Genomic DNA, 19,851 nt, shown 5'->3' with positions numbered 1-19,851 from the left:
TTATTCATTTATTTAGTCACAATGCCATGACTATTATCAGCCAGGCTAGCTCTTTGGTTATGTGTGTGCATCAGTAAGGGACCTCATCTGCCCTACAGAAGCTTCCCAGCTACAGTACAGAAGAACGACTAAATTGAACCCTTCAGAGTAGCACCTACCGGTAAGCCTCTGGCACCCTCCTGGCCTGGGAGTCCTGGTTCTCCAGGCTTTCCCTATGGGAAACAATCATGTTCATGTTAGTGAGAGTCTTGGGTCCATCTCTCTGCTGTTGAAAATTCTTCCCACTCTTCTCCCTTAGATGTAACATCTCTCAGAACTCTGTTTGCCCAGGGTTTCTCAAGCAAGGTTGGAGTCTGAGCATGCAAGGCGGACAGTAGTGACAGACATTCCCTTACATATCCCTACCTGCAGTGTCACAGAATCATAGAATTGTCTAGGTTCTAAGGGACCTTTAAGATCATCAAGTCTAACCATCAACCTCACAACGCCAAGTCCACTAAACCATGTCCCAAAGCATCATGTCTACCTGTCTTTTAAATACCTCCAAGAATGTCAATTCTACCACTTCCTTGGGGCAGCCTGTTCCAATGTCTGATAAGCCTTTCTGTGAAGATGTTTTTCCTAATATCCATCCTAAACCTCCCCTGGCACAACTTGAGGCCATTTCCTCTTGTCCTATCACTTGTTGCTTGGGAGAAGAAACCAACCCCCACCTCTCTAAAACCTCCTTTCTGGTAGCTGTAGAAAGGATAAGGTCTCCCCTCAGCCTCCTTTTCTAAATGCAGCCTTAGAGATGCAAAGGCAGCTTACATCTTTGGACTGGTGAACCTTTACAGTGTTTTAATGTCAGAGGGGTAATACCAATAACTGCACCAATACCTAGTCAGCACATACAAAATCATCATCTGCTTGTAGAAACCAGGTGTTTTGACGGAAATACACAACTGTCTGCAGCTGCTGTCACAAGCGCTGCTCCGCGTGCCGGTTGTCCTAATGACTGGGGAATTGGCTTTTCACAGAACCCATTTTCTTCACAGTCCCATTCGACAAGTCACAGAAAGAGGCTGGCAATGCCAGATACTGGAAGCACATTCTTCACATAACAAGCACAGTGCAAGGAATAACATTCACTGCCCAATTCATTAAGATTCCCTTTTGGCTGACAACTTCATGGCTCAGCTTTTTTTGCTCAACAAACCAAGTATGGACTAAGTAGAGAAAATCAAATGTAAAACCTCTAATCCTGGACAACAGAACTGTCACAGAGCAATCCAGAAAAAGCTTCTTTAAAGACACCTCCTCTAAACTTTTTATGCCCCATAATCTTTTACCTAAAAAATAGATCACTAGGTTTAATGTTACAAGACAACCTTTTCTCTGCAATATTTACAGCAGCTATAAAAGTGGAATCACTATGTTTTAGTGTATTTATGGTAGCTGTAAAAGTAAAAGAACACAGTTTCTTTTCAAGATTGCTCGTGTGTGACTCTTATAAATTGCTCAAGACAATATAGTCCTTCTGGTGTTAAAAAAAAGACATGCAAACAGGCTCCCTGCCTCCCCCAAGGAGTCCATAGATAGGCAGCTCCAAAAGCAATAACTGGATGCAGGCTCTGATTGCCTGAGCAAAACAGTTTTAAATTATATTACCGGTTCCCCAAGAGATCCTGGCTTGCCATCTTTGCCGTCATTCCCAGCAATGCCCTGTAAATGAAATGCAAAAGAGGGTATAAGGATGGAGTCAACAGGAAAAATTGGTGTGTTTTTTGTCAGTGTGAGTTTCACAGTGCCAACTCTGCTTCATCATGGCATACTTAAGTTTGCATAACCCTCCAAAAACTACCCTATTTCTATAGCTCAACCATAAACCCCTCCTTGCCACACTGCTGTAACAGCATAAGCTGTGTCCGTTTCCAATATGGCAAGTGTAAGGGGTTTCCTCCTTTCAGCGACCACGCCAACAAACTTAAAACAGGATTATAAAAACGGCTGTTATAAATCATTATAATGCCATTATCTTTGTTCAGCTAGGCCTCTCTGCACTGGAAATAGCTCTGGCTCTATCCCCATGACAGATTAAAAAAAACCCTAAATGTTGTACTAATACATTTACCAGAAGAGAAGAGCCCAAGAAGCACTTGAACTTGAGTCAGTGCAAAGGAATTATTTCGACTGTGGATTCAGATAAAGACAGTATTCCAATCTATGAATTCTTGTGCCCTTACAGTGGAGATATTAGTTGATTTTTTGTGCTCTGCATAACAATATTTCAATGAGGCGGCAGATAAATAACAGACCTGATTCAGGTTGGTAATTAAAACTTAGCTTTAAAGTGACCAAATAGAGCATTCACACTGTCCTGGACCAAGGACATAGCATCAACATCACAGATACCATTACAGATCATGCAGAGCTTTCAAAGTACCTCAAAAATATCACCTGTTTGTTTTACACACCCATGCGTTTTTGAACAGTTTAATGTATTGAATGAGAAGGAGCTGAATTGTACTCACCGGAAGTCCAGGCAACCCTGGTGGGCCCTGTGGACCTGGAGGGCCATCTTTACCCTGGAAAGAAAGCAGAAGCACTGTGGGTCAGACAGGCTCCTCAGATGCTTCTATCAGATGAAGATTTATCAAATGTAGAGTTTGACAAGGGAAAACTGTGAGAAGCTGGCCTTGTAGCCCATGTCACACCGTGTATGAGGTTTCCTGTAATTCCTTCTAGTTTAAACTGGAGGGCTTTCTTATCACATAAAACATCCAGTATTAGTTCTAAGTTGTTACAGATGGAGAAACCACTGAAATCACTTTTTCCTGAAGTTTAATTATATTTAACATTTAGTACTTAACTTCCTGCATAAGGAGTGTAGCCAGGAAGTAGAAGATCTATAGTTTATACCTACGAAATGACTAGTTATGAGAAGTGCCTTGCTGACAGCCCCAAGAAATCCCCTTACTTTACAAGACTGGACAATAGCATTCCAGGTCTTTCACACTGTCTCAAACTTGATCAGCCTCTTGAAAGGGAATTTCAGCCATCCTGTCCCTGTAGTCTCTGGCCTTTCTGCCAAGAGTGGCCATTGATTTCATACGAGCCATCAGAAGGACCATCGCTATTCAATTCCAGAATTATAGGATCATAGAATCGTCTAGGTTGGAAGGGACCTTTAAGATCATCGAGTCCAACTATCAACCTAACACTGCCAAAACCGCCACTAAACCATGTCCCTCAGAACCACGTCTACCCGTCTTTAAAATACCTCAAGGTATGGTGATTCCACCACTTCCCTGAGCAGCCTGTTCCAATGCTTGACAACCCTTTCAGTGAAGAAATCTTTCCTCAAATCCAATTAAACCTCCCCTGGCGCAACTTGAGGGTGTTTCCTCTTGTTCTATTGCTTCTTGCTTGGGAAAAGAGACCAACCCCCACCACGCAAAACCTCCTTTCAGGTGGTTGTAGAGAGCGATAATGTCTCCCCTCAGCCTCCTTTTCTCCAGGCTAAACAACCCCAGTTCTCTCAGCCACTCCTCATAAGGCTTGTTCTCCAGATACCTCACCAGCTTTGTAGCCCTTCTCTGGATACACTCCAGCACCTCAATGTCTTTCATGTAGTGAGGGGCCCAAAACTGAACACAGTATTTGAGGTGTGGCCTCTCCAGTGCCGAGTACAGGGGGATGATCACTTCCCTAGTCCTGCTCACCACACTATTCCAGATACAAACCAGGATGCTGTTGGCCTTCTTGGCCCCCTGGGCACACTGCCAGCTCATATTCAACCAGCTGTCAACCAACACCCCCTGGTCCTTTTCTGCTGGGCAGCTTTCCAGCCACTCTTCCCCAGGCCTGTAGTACTGCATGGGGTTGTTGTGACCCAAGAGCAGGACCCGGCACTTGGCCTTGTTGAACCTCATATCATTGGCCTCGGCCCATCAGTCCAGCCTGTCCAGATCCCTCTGTAGTGCCATCGTACCCTCAAGCAAGTTGACACTCCCGCACAACTTGGTGTCATCTGCAAACTTACTGAGGGTGCACTCGATCCCCTCATCTGGATCATTGATAAAGATATTAAAGAGATGAAGTTCAGGTTGAGATGGATCTGAAAAAGGCACCTTGCTCTTCAGGAAACCTTGATCTAGAAATTAATCACAGAATTACACAGTCTTAAACTTTTCCAGCTCAACAGCATGCATTACTCAGAGAAGGTTCATTTTTTCCTTTTCAACCTGATGCTAACATCAATCAGATTACCTGTCTCTCCCAGGGTTTTCTGATGCATTACCATAAAGTAACATCTGAACACCCTTCAAATGAAACAGCAGTAGCAAAATTCTTCATAGACTTCTTGAAGGTTACATCTGTACTAGTATTTTCAATGGTGCCAGGGAATGGTCTCAGGCCCTTGAATCTGCCTTCAGCACAGGAAAGACAGGGAACTGTTGGAGCGGATCCAGAGGGCGCCACAAAAATGATCAAAGGGATGGAGCATTGCTCCTGTGAGGACAGGCTGAGAGAGTTGGTGTTCAGCCTGGGGAAGAGAAGGCTCCTGAGACACCTTATTGCGGCCTTCCAATACTTAAAGGGGGCCTACAGAAAAGATGTGGACAAACTTTTTAGCAGGGCTTGTTGCAGTAAGACAAAGGATAATGGTTTTAAAGTAAAAGACGGTAGATTTAGACTAGATAGAAGGAAGAATTTTTTTATGAGGGTGGTGAGACACTGGCCCAGGTTGCCCAGGGAGGTGGTAGATGCCCCCATCCCTGGAAACATTCCAGGTTGGATGGGTCTCTGAGCAACCTGATCAAGCTGAAGATGTCCCTGCTTATTGCACAGGGGGTTGTACGAGATGATGTTTAAAGGTCCCTTCCAACCCAAATTATTCTATGATTCTATGATCTGAGCAGTCTCCACCATGACATTCTTCAAACAGTTGCTGGTTTCATTTTGACAATCCCCATGTACAGTTCAGGTGTTAGCCTGGGTCATGAAACATCTTAATGGGTTTAGTCATCGTGTTCTAGAGGCTAAGAGATGTTAATATCAAGGACAGACAGACAAGAAGCACAAAAACCTCCTTAGAAGTCCCATGGACTAGATTATGCTCTGGCTAATTTGGACTTTCATTTGTTGAGTAAACAGAACTGCAAAAACAGAATAAACTGTGCTTATTTGTGGGGGTCCTACTGCAACTACTTGCAGGTATAGAGTTGATTCAGGCTGAATAGTTTGGGGGGTTTTCAAAGGACATGACATGGGTTCCAGCTCAGCTTTACTTCATAGAGCTAAGTATAGATGAAGGTGATAGTGAAACACAAAGCTTAAAGCTTACTGTGTCTCCTGGGTTTCCTGCTGGTCCTATTGGTCCCGGTGCCCCATCTGGCCCCTAAACAAAATAAAGCAGAAATAACATGAGTGATTAACGCATTTTGTATTTTTGTCAACACACTCCCTACCACAGCTGGCAACACTGAAGTTTTCTTCAGTCACTCAGTTCAGCATTCATCCCATCATTTCCTCATTCATCACAGAAAACCAATGCCAACCTCTGCATTCAATCTGCCTCCAAAGCCAGAAATAGTCAGATATTTGAGTTTGGCCCTTTCTTCTGAAAACAGGGTACAAATAGGAAAAAACCAATCTTGTGACAAAAATAACTCTGAAGAACAGAAATTATGGGAGCAGTTTGAAGCACACTCTGTGGCAGGCAGAAATCCTGGAGCCATGAGTCAATGCAGCCAGAAGAAAAAGTCAGCAAAAGTTGGAGGAAAAAGTATCTAGGGGAACATCATATTTTGCTCTGCTTCGACAAGCTCATTTTTACTTTGCACATTTCCTTTGGCTGTGAGTCTATTCAGAGGGTCTCACAGGACAATTTTAAGAGTTTTAATCCTTCTGGAATAACCCTATGGCTGTGGCCGTATGAAGTTAATACAGACACAGTAAATGTGTCTGTGTTATTAGTTTCTCCTAAAATAACGTTCACGACAGCGCAAATGACCCACAAAGCAGGTCCACGTGTTGTCCCAGTGGCAAAGCATTCAGCATCCTTTAGGCACTGCTACCATCTGAAAACAGAATTTTAATCTAATCTTCTTTTCTGGTACCTCCTGTCGTATAGTCAGTGCAATGTAAATTCAGCTTTGAAAAGACTGTGCTGATCCCCAGAACAGATGAAAGCTGCACAACCTCAGCGTGGCAGAGCCAAACTGCACCGTAAGCAGCAATATGAGTAGTGATGACATGGGCAAAGAAAGGCGGTTTGGAAAGAAAAGCCCTTTGCTAAGGAAAAGTCCCAACTGTTGGAGGGCAGAAGCGGTGATACCACAAGCAGGAGAGCCAAATTATTTCAGCCCTGCTTCCACACTGTCACCCTCTTTTAAATACAAAGCAGCATAACTGTATTTGTGGAGAGCTGGGAAAGAAAAGGACTGTGATAGAGAGGGACACATAAAAGGCCTTTTAATTCAAAAGTAACCCACAGGATATGAAAATTGGAGAAAATCCAGTCTCATACCACTGTGTAAAATTGAGAATTAAAACACTCCTAGATCTCCTGGTTCTAGACTGACAACTTATTCCACATATAGGAAAACACCTTTACACATACCACTAAGTAGTCTCTGCGGAAGAGTTTTCATGATCATTACCTTGTATAAAGAGAGCGACTGAAGCTTAGCATTAATTTACAGAGTGAGTTGAAGCAAACAGTGAAAAGTGGCCAATGTATTAAATAGCAGTTATCATGGGCGGGGAACTATATGACACTCAGGGGACCATTAAGAACCCACTGGAAAATGCAAATGCAATGCACAAACAGGTGGGAATGGCCCTTTCTTCCATATGGAACTTGCAATGACCTTTATTAGTAAGGAAAACATCGGACTATCAACAAAGAAACTTACAGGTGGACCAGGGTTTCCAGGAGCCCCTGAGAAGCCGGGCATTCCAGGATGGCCCTGAAGAACGAAAAGAGAGACTTTCTTTACACATTATTCACATCTCTAGTTGTGTAACAGTTAACTGGTGGTTGAACATTGTGACGTAGCATCAAAATGAGAAAATACACAGAGAACAGGTTATAAGGAAATAAGGAATTGTGGGTTTTTTTAAAGCAAAACCTTGGTTTTCAAAGCATGTACTTCAGAATAAACATTGTTAGAGTTAAGGTGTACTTTTTCTAATGTGTACTTTACTCTATACTAATGACAGATGTGAACAGCTATTGTGGAATTGTACAAGGCAGGAGACCAAGACTGATTAAAATATCCTACAGATCTCATTGAAAAGGTGCTGATTTGCACCATAAACTATTGACTCAGCCCTTGGCAAAATTAACTATGAAAGTTTGCTCTAATTTAGACCATTCTCCTCTTTCCCGTTGCATCTCATCCCTCATGAAAGAAGTCATCCTTACATCCATCTTCTAGAACAAACACTGGCTTTTTGAACCCAAAGACACCTGACCTCCTGGATGTCATCTAGTCATTATCTGGGGAAATCACAGAATCACAGAATTTTCAGAGTTGGAAGGGACCTCTAGAGATCATCTAGTCCAACTCCTGTGCTAAAGCAGGAAATGACTTAGGGTTGGGTAATATAGAGAATTGAATGCATCGAATGAGAAAACAGGTCATATATAATAGTTTGGGTTGGAAGGCACCTTTAAATGTTATCTAGTCCAACCCCACTGATATGAGCAGGGACATCTTCAACTAGATCAGGTTGCTCAGAGCCCCATTCAACCTGACCTGGAATATTTCCAGCGATGGGGCACCTACCACCTCCCTGGGCAGCCTGGGCCAGTGTCTCACTACCCTCATTATAAAAAATTTCTTCCTTCCATCTAGTCTAAATCTACCCATTTTTAATTTAAAACCATTACCCCTTGTACTATCACAACAGGCCCTGCTAAAAAGTTTGTCCCTATCTTTCCTGTAGGCCCCCTTTAAGTACTGGAAAGCCACTCACTATAAGCTGTCCCCAGAGCCTTCTCCTCTCCAGGCTGAATAACCCCAGCTCTCTCAGCCTTTCTTTATATGGGAAGGTTTTTATTGGACATGGGGATACAACCCTGTGGAAGACTGCTACAGTTCCCCTCTTCAGCATAGCCCATTTGAGGTTTATCAGTGATGAAGAGTTCCCATCTTTCTCCTCTGCCTCTGAGAAGGGTATTCTTCTACTGACATTGTAGGAGTCATTGACGAAAGAACAATCACAGTGACAACACTGTTGGAAACCAGATTCTGTTTTTACCTGTTCACCTTTTTCTCCTGCATCCCCAGTCATACCACGGTCTCCTTTAGAACCCTGATAATGAAAAAAAAACCCACCACATTTGAAGTCACTTACATTCAGTACTGTATCAGCTTTTTAACCTATGTCATAAAGCACTTGGACATTTGAACATAAAACACATAAATTAGGATTAAATCCTACTTGCCCTCCTCTTAAATCATGCCCTAGACTTTCATTACCAAAGTTGGAGCCAGGAATATATGTGAAGAACGGCCTTACAGCAGACCCAGCATAGCCATTCTTTATGTTGTAGTCTCATGGACATGAAGAGGACTCACACACCATTAGAAAGTAGACAGGTTTTTAGGAACTTCACCAAATCAGATCTTGTAAGGAACCATCTAGCCCGACAAAGGTGTCCGCAACATGAGCTAGTAATCTTCTCTCCCTTCAGGGACAGCAGCAATAAAATTGGCATTTCTAAGATGCAGTCAGAATATTCGTACCCAGAAAGTCATCCCCCCCTCCTTTCTCTCTGTGTTTCTGTCCTAGTGACAACAGAACAGAGGCAGATAACTCAAATGTAGATGTCTGTATTATCAGTGCTTAAAGTAAGGCAGGATGAGTGCCCCACAGTGAAAGATACTGAGATGATGGGGAATAAATTGTGAACAACGCACAGAACACTAATGAATTGCTGGCCATGGAAATAATACTCTGGTTTACTACATGAGAGCTAGGAGACAAGTGGAGGAGGGAGGGGTGCTATTTATTAATTAAAAGTGGCCCAATTCATATTGCCAGAAGGCATGAAGCTGCTCATGAGCAAAGATCTGCAGTTCTACTGCTCTATTTCAGAATAGGACCTGATACTAATTTGGATATAAGTGTGTTAGTAAGGACAATATACTACACCTTCAAAAGTGCAGAGCTCTTTGGGTCTGTCACTGCAAGGATCCTCCTAACATATTTAGAAAGGAGTCAGAAAGACTGACTTTGTGTTTGCACCTTGTTAAGGTCTTACCATTTATTTTTTTTAACATTTGTGAACTCTGTGAATCTGCCTTTTTTACTGAACACAAATTAGACTATCAATAACTTGATTTTATTTTATGCACATGTACAATTCAAAATTGGTCCTGTTGCTTCAACTAAACATTCAATCTTGCTGCCTAAATCTCTGCTTTCTCATAGCATATAAGAAAGCAGAAGTGGTATGTCTCAGATGGATTGGTGTTTCTGCCAGTTGTTGTCTTTATGGGTTACTAATTCTTTTGCAAATTTTATCCTGGAACATACTTTCATTTTGATCAACTCTATATTTACTTTTGGGACTCTACTGCTCTCCCACCACACTTTTAATTGCAATATATAAAATTAATTCATGAATGTCTATTAACTTATCCTACAGTCTAATAAGTGCAAATACAAAGATGTTAAAAGAGCAGAAGCTGTTTTAGACAGTAGGTCCATAATGCAGGGAAGTTTGGAGGAAACTGTGGTCCATCATGAAATCACCTTATCTCTCCCTCCATTGATTTGTTTTGATTTATTTCACATTAGGCAGTTGTAGAGGTTTTGATTGTGGCCAGGCACTGGCATTGTGAGCAGACTGATGACAGACCTCTTCATGGGAAACACTTGAAATGTGACGTTATTGGAATCCTTCAGACATTGGAAGTTTTATGTTGGCCTATGTCCCTAGACCATTAGTCAGAATCACAGAATCACAGAATCTTCAGAGTTGGAAGGGACCTCTAGAGATCATCTAGTCCAACTCCCCTGCTAAAGCAGGATTGCCCAGAGCACATTACTCAGGACTGCATCCAGGCAGGTTTTGAAAATCTCCAGAGAAGGGGACTCCACCCCCTCCCTGGGCAGCCTGTGCCAGTGCTCTGTCACCTGAACCGTAAAGAAGTTTTTCCGTGTATTGGAACGGAACTTCCTATGTTCCAACTTGTGCCCATTGCCCCTCGTCCTGTCACTGGGAACCACTGAAAAGAGTCTGGCTCCATCCTCCTTCAACCCCCCCTTTAGAAATTTAGAAGCATATAGCTGAAACAAGGAGTACTCCTTATAGCATGTTTCAGGAAACATTCGAAGTCTGTGGATAACACCACCATGGCAGATAGCGTATACAGAGTCCAGCAGCCCACTGCATCACCCTTTATTTAACTGATTCAAGGATATAGGATTCAAAGAGGAGATGAACAGGCAGGGTGGCTACTGCTGAGGCTTTAATTTCTTCCTCACCTGATTTGGACTGAAATTTGACTCTCAAGTCCTTATTTGTCATCAAAACACCAATGTAATGAAATTCAATATCGAGAATCAGGCCCTTCACTTGTGTGTCTGGGTCTCTGTCTCTGTGTGAACAAAGGGATAGTAGAAGACACTATTTGAGTGAAACAGTGTTCATTTGGGAGCTGTGCACTTCTGCATGCGTGTGGCACTCCAGGGAACCGACAGTACAGGGCCCACCCAACAGGCTAATCCTACATCTTTACACAGGGATGGATGCAACCAAGGTCCTGTTTCAGCCAGTGTACTAACTAGTCACAAACAAGTTATGAGACAACTGAAAAAAACCAACAAACCTTTGGTCCATCCAGCCCAGGTGGGCCTGCAGGACCTCTGGGACCAGCATTCCCCTGTAATGCAGAAGAGGAAGAGGTGAACACTGGTTTAGTCCATCAACTCCGCAGACATCTACAAAAGATCCAGCAGGTTGTTGGCAAAAAAAGATAAATAATCGACTATTTAAAAATACTATAAGAAAAACAAGGTTACACAAGGTCCAAGGCATGGTGACTTCCTCATCTCTCTTACCATTTTTCCATCCTGGCCATCTCTACCTGGTGGTCCTCGGAGACCTTTATCACCTTTGAAACCTGGGATGCCTGGCAGTCCTGGTGGGCCAGGAGGGCATTCACTGCACACGTCCTAGGCCAGAACATGGAGAAATAATTTAGCAATAGGCTTAAGGCACTTAGCAGACCCTACAGATACCCATTATGAATGCAGCAGTGTCGTGCTAGTATAATAACATAGGCCTTTGGAGACTGACCATACTGGGTAGGATTTGGGTTACTTTGCCTTACAGAGCTGAAATGGGGGCAGTATGGAGCAGAGAGAGGGTCAGCAGCTGAGCTGTCGCAGGCTTTCACGGGGAGTTTCCTGTCAGTTCTAGTTGGACAGGTCCTAATTGATCATCCAAGATCATGAAAACAAGGAAAAACTCTTCACAGTGGTGAGGTCAGACAGCCGCAAAGCAAGACTACCAAGAACAACATTGTTTTGAAGCTAGAATGCTACTAGAAAACTGTGTCTGCGGCAATCTGAAAGACTTGGGTTACTGTTCAGAGGGCAGATTGCTAGGGAAAACCCAGATGCAGCACAATGTCAGAAAGGGTGCTCTGCAAGTGAAACTGTATTCAGCAGCTAGCGTGGCCAAGAAGAAGTCATTTGATGGAGTTCGTGAAGACTAAGTGAATGTCCCAGTGTCCTGGCCAAATTCTGTCATCATGGAGAATTATTACCTCCTTCCTTCCAAAACTCTTTGAAACATCATCTCAATAGTCTTTACATTTCTACTATCCTCAGGAAATGAAATACCATGGGTATGACATTTCCATTTCAAAGGCAGACTCCCTTTAGCAAAAGGGGAGTGAATCCTGCTTTTAAGAGACAGCGTAGCACAACAGACAGATAATCAGACTGAGAGTAAGGAGACCTTGCTCCAACACCCAACTCTGTCAATGATCAGTTGCAAAATTGCAGGGTACACTGTCTTTCTAAGTCTCAGTCCCTACAAGCATATTTATCTACTCACAATATAAGTTCTTGAGAAACACCCAGAACAACAGAGCCTTAATTTCATCTGGGAATTCAAGGTGCTGCTTTATACAGAGCTGTACCAAGTGTGGAGTGAAAAAGCAAATGGAATGTATATGCAAGGCATGTGAGTATGTTTAACCATAACATAATCAAAGGAAGCAAACAACGGAACATCAAAATGACATCTTCTACCCAAGAATCTGTCGCTTGCTATTGTCCTGATCAGAAATCCAATACAACACCATACAGTGAAATCTCCAGAAAAATACTTAGCTCCATAAGAAAAACAGCTTTTCAATGAAGGCATTTCACAGTAGCAATCTGAAAAGGGTCCTTTTGTTAATGGGGTTGGGGAAAAAAAAGGTAATTTTTTAGTTTCTTTTAATCAGTAAGAAAGGATTTCTTGACATGTCCCAAGGTTGCTTAAAAATCTCCCAACTCAGCCCATGTAAATCTGTAAAGATTTTGCAGTCAGCACGTATCAAATACTGTCTTATTTCCCAGACAACTCTCTACATGGAGAGTAAACGCAGACAGACAGATCACCATTTTTGAAACACGGGTGCATCTGGGGTTAATTACCTGCATCCTGTTAGATGCGCTATGCAAACTGACTTTGCACCCACAGTTCAAAACTACTCCAGTCACTGTTGAAGGTATATGTGAAAATCCAAACATTTTATTAAAATGGTTTCCATTTTCTGGTTTAGGTAATACAAGTTGACAATGCTTATTTCTCCTTGGGAATTCATGCCTCAGAAAGAACTGAAAAAGTCTCAGAGCTTTTGTAACATACACCATGTTATAAAGATCTTTGTAGGTCATTTCACTGCTGGGAAAGGTCAAAAGGCATTGGATTTTGATCTCCGGCACGTGCTCCAGTGTCCCAATACCAGTGCAAGTAGGAGACCTGCAAGTTTCAAGCCTTGGCGGAGTGTTTAAAGGCACCTTTTGCCCTTATACCTCAGACAATTTCCCATCACAGAGTGCTAGTCAGGGGTGAATCAAACATATAGATAAACTCCCACCATCATCAAAGACTGATTACCTTTACTAAGAGATTTATGTCCTCTGGAGAGAGCAGGGGTGAGGAACCCTGTGGAATGACAAATTCATTATTTCAGGCAAGTTTAAAAGACATCAAGGTATAAGAAATTTGCCTGGACATGCTTATGGGCTCTCATTGGTTTCCCTTGCCCTGCCCAGGACTCACTGGACCAAACACATACTTGCTGCCCTACGTTATCAATGCACTTCATCCCACCTAAGATGAGTTGAACTCTTCATATATAGGAAATGCAGTTCTTGCCAAGGGTACTGCAAAGTAACACTAAGAAATTGCCTTTAAAATTTTGACTTTCATTTGCATACAGGATATTCAGTTATTTTCACATTGTTCCAAAGCCATCACAGATATTGTTATAACCCCTTAGTGGTTTTTAGCATTTTTCCAGTTGCTCTGCTGGTAAGAGCAGTGGTGGAAATGCACTGAAGTGCACTTCTGAGGTGAGGTGTACAGGTGGAAACTGACTTAAAAGAAAGGTGTAATATAGAAGTGAAGTTACATACTGGTTTTCCAGGAGGACCTCTTTCCCCTGGATTTCCAGGTAGACCCTACAGATCAAGAGAAAGAAAAAATTGTGAAATTATTATACAATAACCCCCTGGTTGCTCCCACATTCTGGTGACTGCTCTGGACTAACACATATTTTACTTTCTGCCACTGAGCACCACTGGTCCTTGCACGTGACAAACAGTAAACTTCTTTAAATGTCTGCAACTTTAAAAGTTGTCCATCTGGATTTTTTCCCACCTCTTAATCATGCCCTCCCAACCCTTCCTAAGTCTTGCTTATCTACCATATGACCCTGTTAAATTCATCTGAGTCACACAAAGACTGAAATTGCTTTAGCTTGTCTCCTGGTCACAGGAAACACTTAACTGCAGTAGGGTGAAGGATGAAGCTTTAAATCCTTGAAGACACTTGTAACATGCAAAACCAAGGCCTTGCTTTGCACGAGCCTTGCAAACAGGTCCCTTGCACCTGAGATCACAATGACCCTTTTTGTTTATTTGTTTGTAGAGGTGTATTGGTATCAGTTTTCATGAGATGAAGGCATAGAAATGACCAACGTCCTTAGAATTTAAGGTCCATGAAGTCATGGTTTGGAAAAGGGACCTCCTCCCCCCAATGGGCATCTCTTGCCTGTCACTAAAAAGTTGTTAGTTTGTTTAAAAAAAAACCAAACCAAACCAAACCAAACCAAAATAAAACAAAACAAAACTAAAGATTATTTCTGAATCTTTACATAAAGTAATACTCACATGGGAAACCAAATCTTTTGAACAGAACAGTTGGTCACTGTCCGCATGGTAACACACATCTGCATTGCAAGGATCCTTGCAGTGGTGATTTAAGTTGGACTGGGTGAGATTTCCCCAAATCCTTCTTTGCTAAATTCCTGTATGCAGACAGTCCATCACTTACCCATCTTTTGTATGCTATCTTAACCGCATACAGAAGGCTGTCCTACATGACCATTTTTGCATCTACAGGGACAGCTTTTACAGACCATTTAAAAGTATCTTATCTTTATTCAGTTTGGTTGATTCTTCAGGAGGACCCACCTGGAGAGGTCTCCGGGATGGTGCCAGATTCCCCACCCAGGATGAATCAGCACACTGAAGATACAAGTAGTGGCTTTCAATCCGTCTAGGCTCAGCAGGGGCTACCTATGGGACTCTCTGAGACTATCCAAAATTTCCACTGGGAAAGCTCCTTTAAAAATTGGGCAAATATTTTGTCAGGAAGGGTACTAGACATTCTGTCAATCACCTTGTGTCAGGTTGGTCCATTCTCTCCAATCATTTCCTTGTATTATTTATGCTGAAACCAGATGGGGAGTTACTTGGCTACCTGAGGGTTAACGACTTAAGTGGACTGGGTGTGCACTCAGGGAAAGTCGCAATACGCTACTACACCATAATTTTAGCTATAGAGCAAACTGGAATTTCGTCCCTGTATCTCACTTATAACTTAAATTCCATACTTCCTGCTAGAAAAAAGAGAAAATGGGAAAATATATTGATTGTTCTTTTTCTATGTCTACATGAAACACTTCTGGGTAAGCAACAACCCTTCAGTTACCTTAACTTTCTAAGAGATTAATATTAAACACGAACTGAAGTGGAGCTAAGGTGGAACTGAAGTAGTATTGAAGTCCATGGATGGGAGCTTGTTTCCTGAGAAACTAAACCTTCTGCAAGTGAAAACCAAGAGAAGATAAGGTGTGAAGGAGATTCTTAGCTCATAATTTTCCACAAATGTCCTTCTGGGGAATTGAATAAACATAAGGAAACATAACTGTTTATAGTTTTGCTTCTTCCAGAGAGCAGCAATGTGACTGTCAGAAGACTATGGGATGTTCCCAAAGTCCCTTCTCTTTCACAGATGCTAATCGTCAGGTCATGTTTTTGGTATCCTCTCCACTGTGATTCTCAACCACTTCTGCACATGGGGAGAGGGTTGCCTAAATAACAATTACACAGATCTTCCATTCCCAGACCCACTTTGTTCAGGAAGACTCACACAGCACTTGCTTTAAGGAGTGTGATGCAAAGACTTGAGCCATGAGAATAATCCTGGATCAAAAATCAACACAGAAAAGACAATTCAAAGATGTCTTTCATGCGGACTATGAACGTAGCTATAAACAAACTATGTCTATCATAGGATTCACTGACAGCCTTTTGCTTCGGGATCTGATATGTGACATGTTACTAGAACTGGAATTTGAGCATTTAAAGAAGATTTATTTAAATAAAAATATAGGAAAAGACTTCTTAGTTATGAGAAAAGGCACGTAAGCAGAGTGACTGAAACTGAAATCCTGGGAAAGATTTAAACATGGCTGTGATATCCACATGGTATCACATTGCCTTGAGACGAAAAAGGATGGACCTATTTTCTTGAACGCTGTATGATGTCGAGCTGGTGGTGTCTTTAACTGGGTGCAAATAAGCCAGGATAAGAAATGAAGCTTATGTGCCATGGCTGACAATTCTGAAAACCACTGCACCCTCAGGGAAAGTCGAACAGTTGAAAGGTACAAGACCACACAAAGAGGGCGTTGTCTGAAGAATGCTTGTCTAAGCTGAAATGAACAAACCAGAGGTAGGATGATGGCACTTCAGCATGTTGCATTATCAGAGAACAGGCAACTGGAAGCAGAGTAGAGGAAAGACGTCTGGACTACAGAGGCCTGGAGTGCGAAAAGGCTGACAAGGGCCAGGCTGCAAACACTGCCCAGAGCAGAATGAAAATGCTAGAAGGAAGGCATGGAGGGTATAACTGTGCCTGACAAGCTGACTAACAGGGGAGGAAACCAGAAAAGAGAAAGCCAGAAAATTATAAAAAAAAAGAACTTAAAAGAGTCTGCCCAAAAAACTGCATGGCACTGAAAAGAAACACTGCTAATGCGATGTGGGAATATGCGCAGACCCAAATAACCACCAGTGTTGGAAAGCTCATGAAGTTTGAACTCTTTCATGAATTTGCAGCCAACAGTGGCTGGCACAAAGTAGAATATCCAATGAGTGGTACAGCACACCAGTGCAGGAAAAAAGTGCCAGCAATGAGGAGGTATGATGCGCAGGATCCAAAGTATTCTATCAGTCTGCAAAATGTGACACACAGGAATGGTCTCTAACCAGAAACTGATGGAAACTATGCAGGTGACATGCTGGAAAAAGGTGCTCAGGTAAGTGATGTACGTGAAAATAAAAGAGAGAGTGTATGAGGAAGCCAGTCACGCAGGCTTATTATGGTGGGGTGCTATTACAAGACTGAAAATTAAACTTGAAATGCAATAGCTAAAATAGGTTATAATTCTCAGGAATCAAAAGCCAATAGGAGGTTTAATAAGTGTACTCTTGTTTGGGGTGTATGTACCCCAAGCACAAAGGCTTGTTGGAACTCTCCTTCTAACTGTATGAGAAAGTCAACCCCAGAATAGAAAACTCTGCTTTTCGGATCCCATGGCAGTAATGTATGCATCCACAAAGTTTTTGTAATTATGAAAATAAATGCAGGGGAAGATTAGCTTTGCGGTAATACTGGAACTTAGTTATCAGAAATAATTAACATAATTAAAAAGTGATTAATTCAATGTTTATGTTAATTAAAATGATCATAATCGACATACAGAAAGAGCCTATTAAATGGGTGCCCTCACTGCTAATAGTAGGACAAGAGAATGTCTCGTTCAGATTGTTTTTTTAATTTAAAGGAACTAAGTAGGTATGTTGAACAGAAAGATTTTAGCTTCCCAGCAGACAGGCAGAGGAGAGTGGATGCTTCCTGCAAAATGTGTAGTTTAAGGGTGTTTGGCGGGAAAGTGTCTGCTCCTTTAGCGGTATCTGATCAAGAACCATTTTCAATACAACAAGGGAAGATAAGGAGGAAGCCATAAATAAGAACATACACGGACACAAAACTGACAAACAAATAATAAGGGAGGCAGTGATGGGAACCAAACCTGGATAGTCACACTAATGGATGCGGGCATGGGGGAGCGGGGAGGATGCTTATTCCAGCAAGATTATCTGACTGGGGCCCTTGTCACTATGGAAACTAAGGGAAAAGGAGGAAACCAGAAACAAAATAAACCAAGACACAGACCTGACAAGAAACACACCTCATCACTCACACTAACTGATGGCCTACCAAGAAACCACAGGCACCACTTCCAGCAAGATCAACCTGGACTTTGCAGGTGATAAGATTCTAAAACTGGGGGACACGGGACTTGGAGGGGTACAGGAATTGATAGAACTGTGCAGACCCATGAGGCAACGTGCAGGGGAAGAAGGATGTGGGTATATGGCCACAAAGATGATCAGAGGGACGGAGCACCTCCCTATGAGGACAGGCTGAGAGAGCTGTGGCTCTTCAGCTTGGAGAAGAGAAGGCTCCAGGCAAACCTTATAGCCCCTTCCAGTACCTAAAGGGTACCTGGGTGACAGGAGAGCTGGGGAGGGACTCTTGATCAGGGAGTGTGGCGATAAGATGAGGGGTAATGGTTTTGAACTGAAAGAGGGGACATTTATATTAGATATTAGGAAGAAATTCTATACTCTGAGGGTGTTGGGATACTGGCACAGGTTGCCCAGAAAAGCTGTAGCTGCCCCATCCCTGGAAGTGTTCAAGACCAGGTTGGATGGGGCTTTGAGTAACCTGGTCCAGTGGAAGGTGTCCCTGCCCATGGCAGGGGGCATTGGAACTACATGGTTTTTTTAAGATCCATTACAACTCAAACCATTCTATGATTCTATGATTCTATGAAGAAGATAATCTGTAGGGCTTTATGGGCATAGTGAACTCTAGAGGACAGTTCATGCAAATAAAAACCAAGCCTTTTCTGAAGGGTAACAGAACAAAGCCAAATGAGCACAACTGCACTGTAAACCTGGACAAGGATTTTCAAAACCTAAAATTTTAATTAAGCAATACACTGTCCTGAGAACTCTTGATATTTGATCAAGTTGCTGACAGATGTTTCAAAAGATGACCCTGAGCAGTGCTGTTGCAAAAAAAATATGGCACTAGAAGCAGCTGGGATGCAGTCATATAAAAAAAAAAATCTATTCACCTATGGGACGTAATTCTGGACAAAGCTATTGCAGAATAAGTATTGAGTCTTCCACCTCCCCAAATGCAACCGTAAATCTGATTTGGCAATATCAGGAAATACAACAACTTATAGCAGACACACTTCCAAGAGAATTTCATGAGTCTGCAACTGGAAAAATAATGCAGAGAATAACCTAATGCATATAAATGTGATTTAAAAGAACTATTCAGTCTCAGAAAAAAACTTGGAATGCATTTGCAAAGGCAATGCAAAAGACAAGGCATTGAGGCAACTCATTAAGGCTATTGCCACTGAATGGCTTGGGAATTACATGGTAAATTCATATTAGCAATTCAAATTGAAGCTTTCCTAACTGATGACATACTGTTTGAACACAACAGAGTACAAAAATGGGCATGCTTCAAAGAATACAGGAAGACTACATTGATATACAAGAGTGCAAAAGCAGAACAAAAAAATCCTTTGTACTAGTCATAAATAAAAGTGGAGATCAAGAAACTGCAAATGCATGATTTTGTCAAAATAGGTATCCCTGCTGTTATACCAAGAAATAGTAGGATGGGACCTGTACTTACATTTACACTTCCTGAAACGCAAGTAGAATTGCTTAATAGGTGATCAACCAGAATACAGAGAGCTCCTGAAAGACGTATTGAGCGCAACTAAAAGAGTTATTGTAATAGGGGATGTGTTTTGAAAGTACCTTAAGGAATGGTTCTGTTTGGGTAATTTTCTGTGGGGGAAAAGAAAGATGTAAAGGCTGTGTTGCCTCTCCAAGAGCTGACCAGTCAACGCTGATCTGAGTAGAGCCAGAAAGACTCAGAAAAGCTGGCTCTGCCACTCTTCTCACATAATACAGCTGTAATAAGTGCATCTATCTTTGTCTCCTGTTTAAAACCTCTAGGTTAAACATCTCAGACATCTGAGATAAGGTGAGGAGCTCTAGGGGCAGTCAGCAGAAAATAATCAAACCTGTATTTGCAGCTGCTCAGGGACATAAGATGATGTAGGCAAAGGACCATTTCTGGGGAGGAGTACCCTGGCCATAATCATTTGTCATGTGACCAAGTAGGTGGGAAGAAAACAAGACTTTCTTCTCCAAATGCTTCGGGAGGAAAGGAGATCC

At 42.2% G+C, this 19,851-nt stretch overlaps 1 protein-coding gene across 1 annotated transcript in view; it reads right to left on the bottom strand.

Moving 5' to 3' along the window:
- Positions 1 to 19,851, bottom strand: part of COL22A1 (collagen, type XXII, alpha 1) — a 219,796-nt gene that overhangs the window by 16,322 nt on the left and 183,623 nt on the right. Inside the window, exons 42-51 of the mRNA XM_009888174.1 lie at positions 13,642 to 13,686; positions 13,121 to 13,168; positions 11,065 to 11,178; positions 10,833 to 10,886; positions 8,254 to 8,307; positions 6,903 to 6,956; positions 5,330 to 5,383; positions 2,514 to 2,567; positions 1,651 to 1,704; positions 159 to 212 (exon numbers count right to left, since the gene is read on the bottom strand). Of these exons, the coding sequence (XP_009886476.1) occupies positions 159 to 212; positions 1,651 to 1,704; positions 2,514 to 2,567; positions 5,330 to 5,383; positions 6,903 to 6,956; positions 8,254 to 8,307; positions 10,833 to 10,886; positions 11,065 to 11,178; positions 13,121 to 13,168; positions 13,642 to 13,686 (585 nt within the window). The remainder of the gene's footprint in view (positions 1 to 158; positions 213 to 1,650; positions 1,705 to 2,513; positions 2,568 to 5,329; positions 5,384 to 6,902; positions 6,957 to 8,253; positions 8,308 to 10,832; positions 10,887 to 11,064; positions 11,179 to 13,120; positions 13,169 to 13,641; positions 13,687 to 19,851) is intronic.

The sequence above is a fragment of the Charadrius vociferus genome, unplaced genomic scaffold (assembly GCF_000708025.1).
Source record: "Charadrius vociferus isolate BGI_N301 unplaced genomic scaffold, ASM70802v2 scaffold276, whole genome shotgun sequence".
Lineage (NCBI taxonomy): Eukaryota > Metazoa > Chordata > Aves > Charadriiformes > Charadriidae > Charadrius > Charadrius vociferus.
This window is presented reverse-complemented; position numbering and strand designations above follow the sequence as displayed.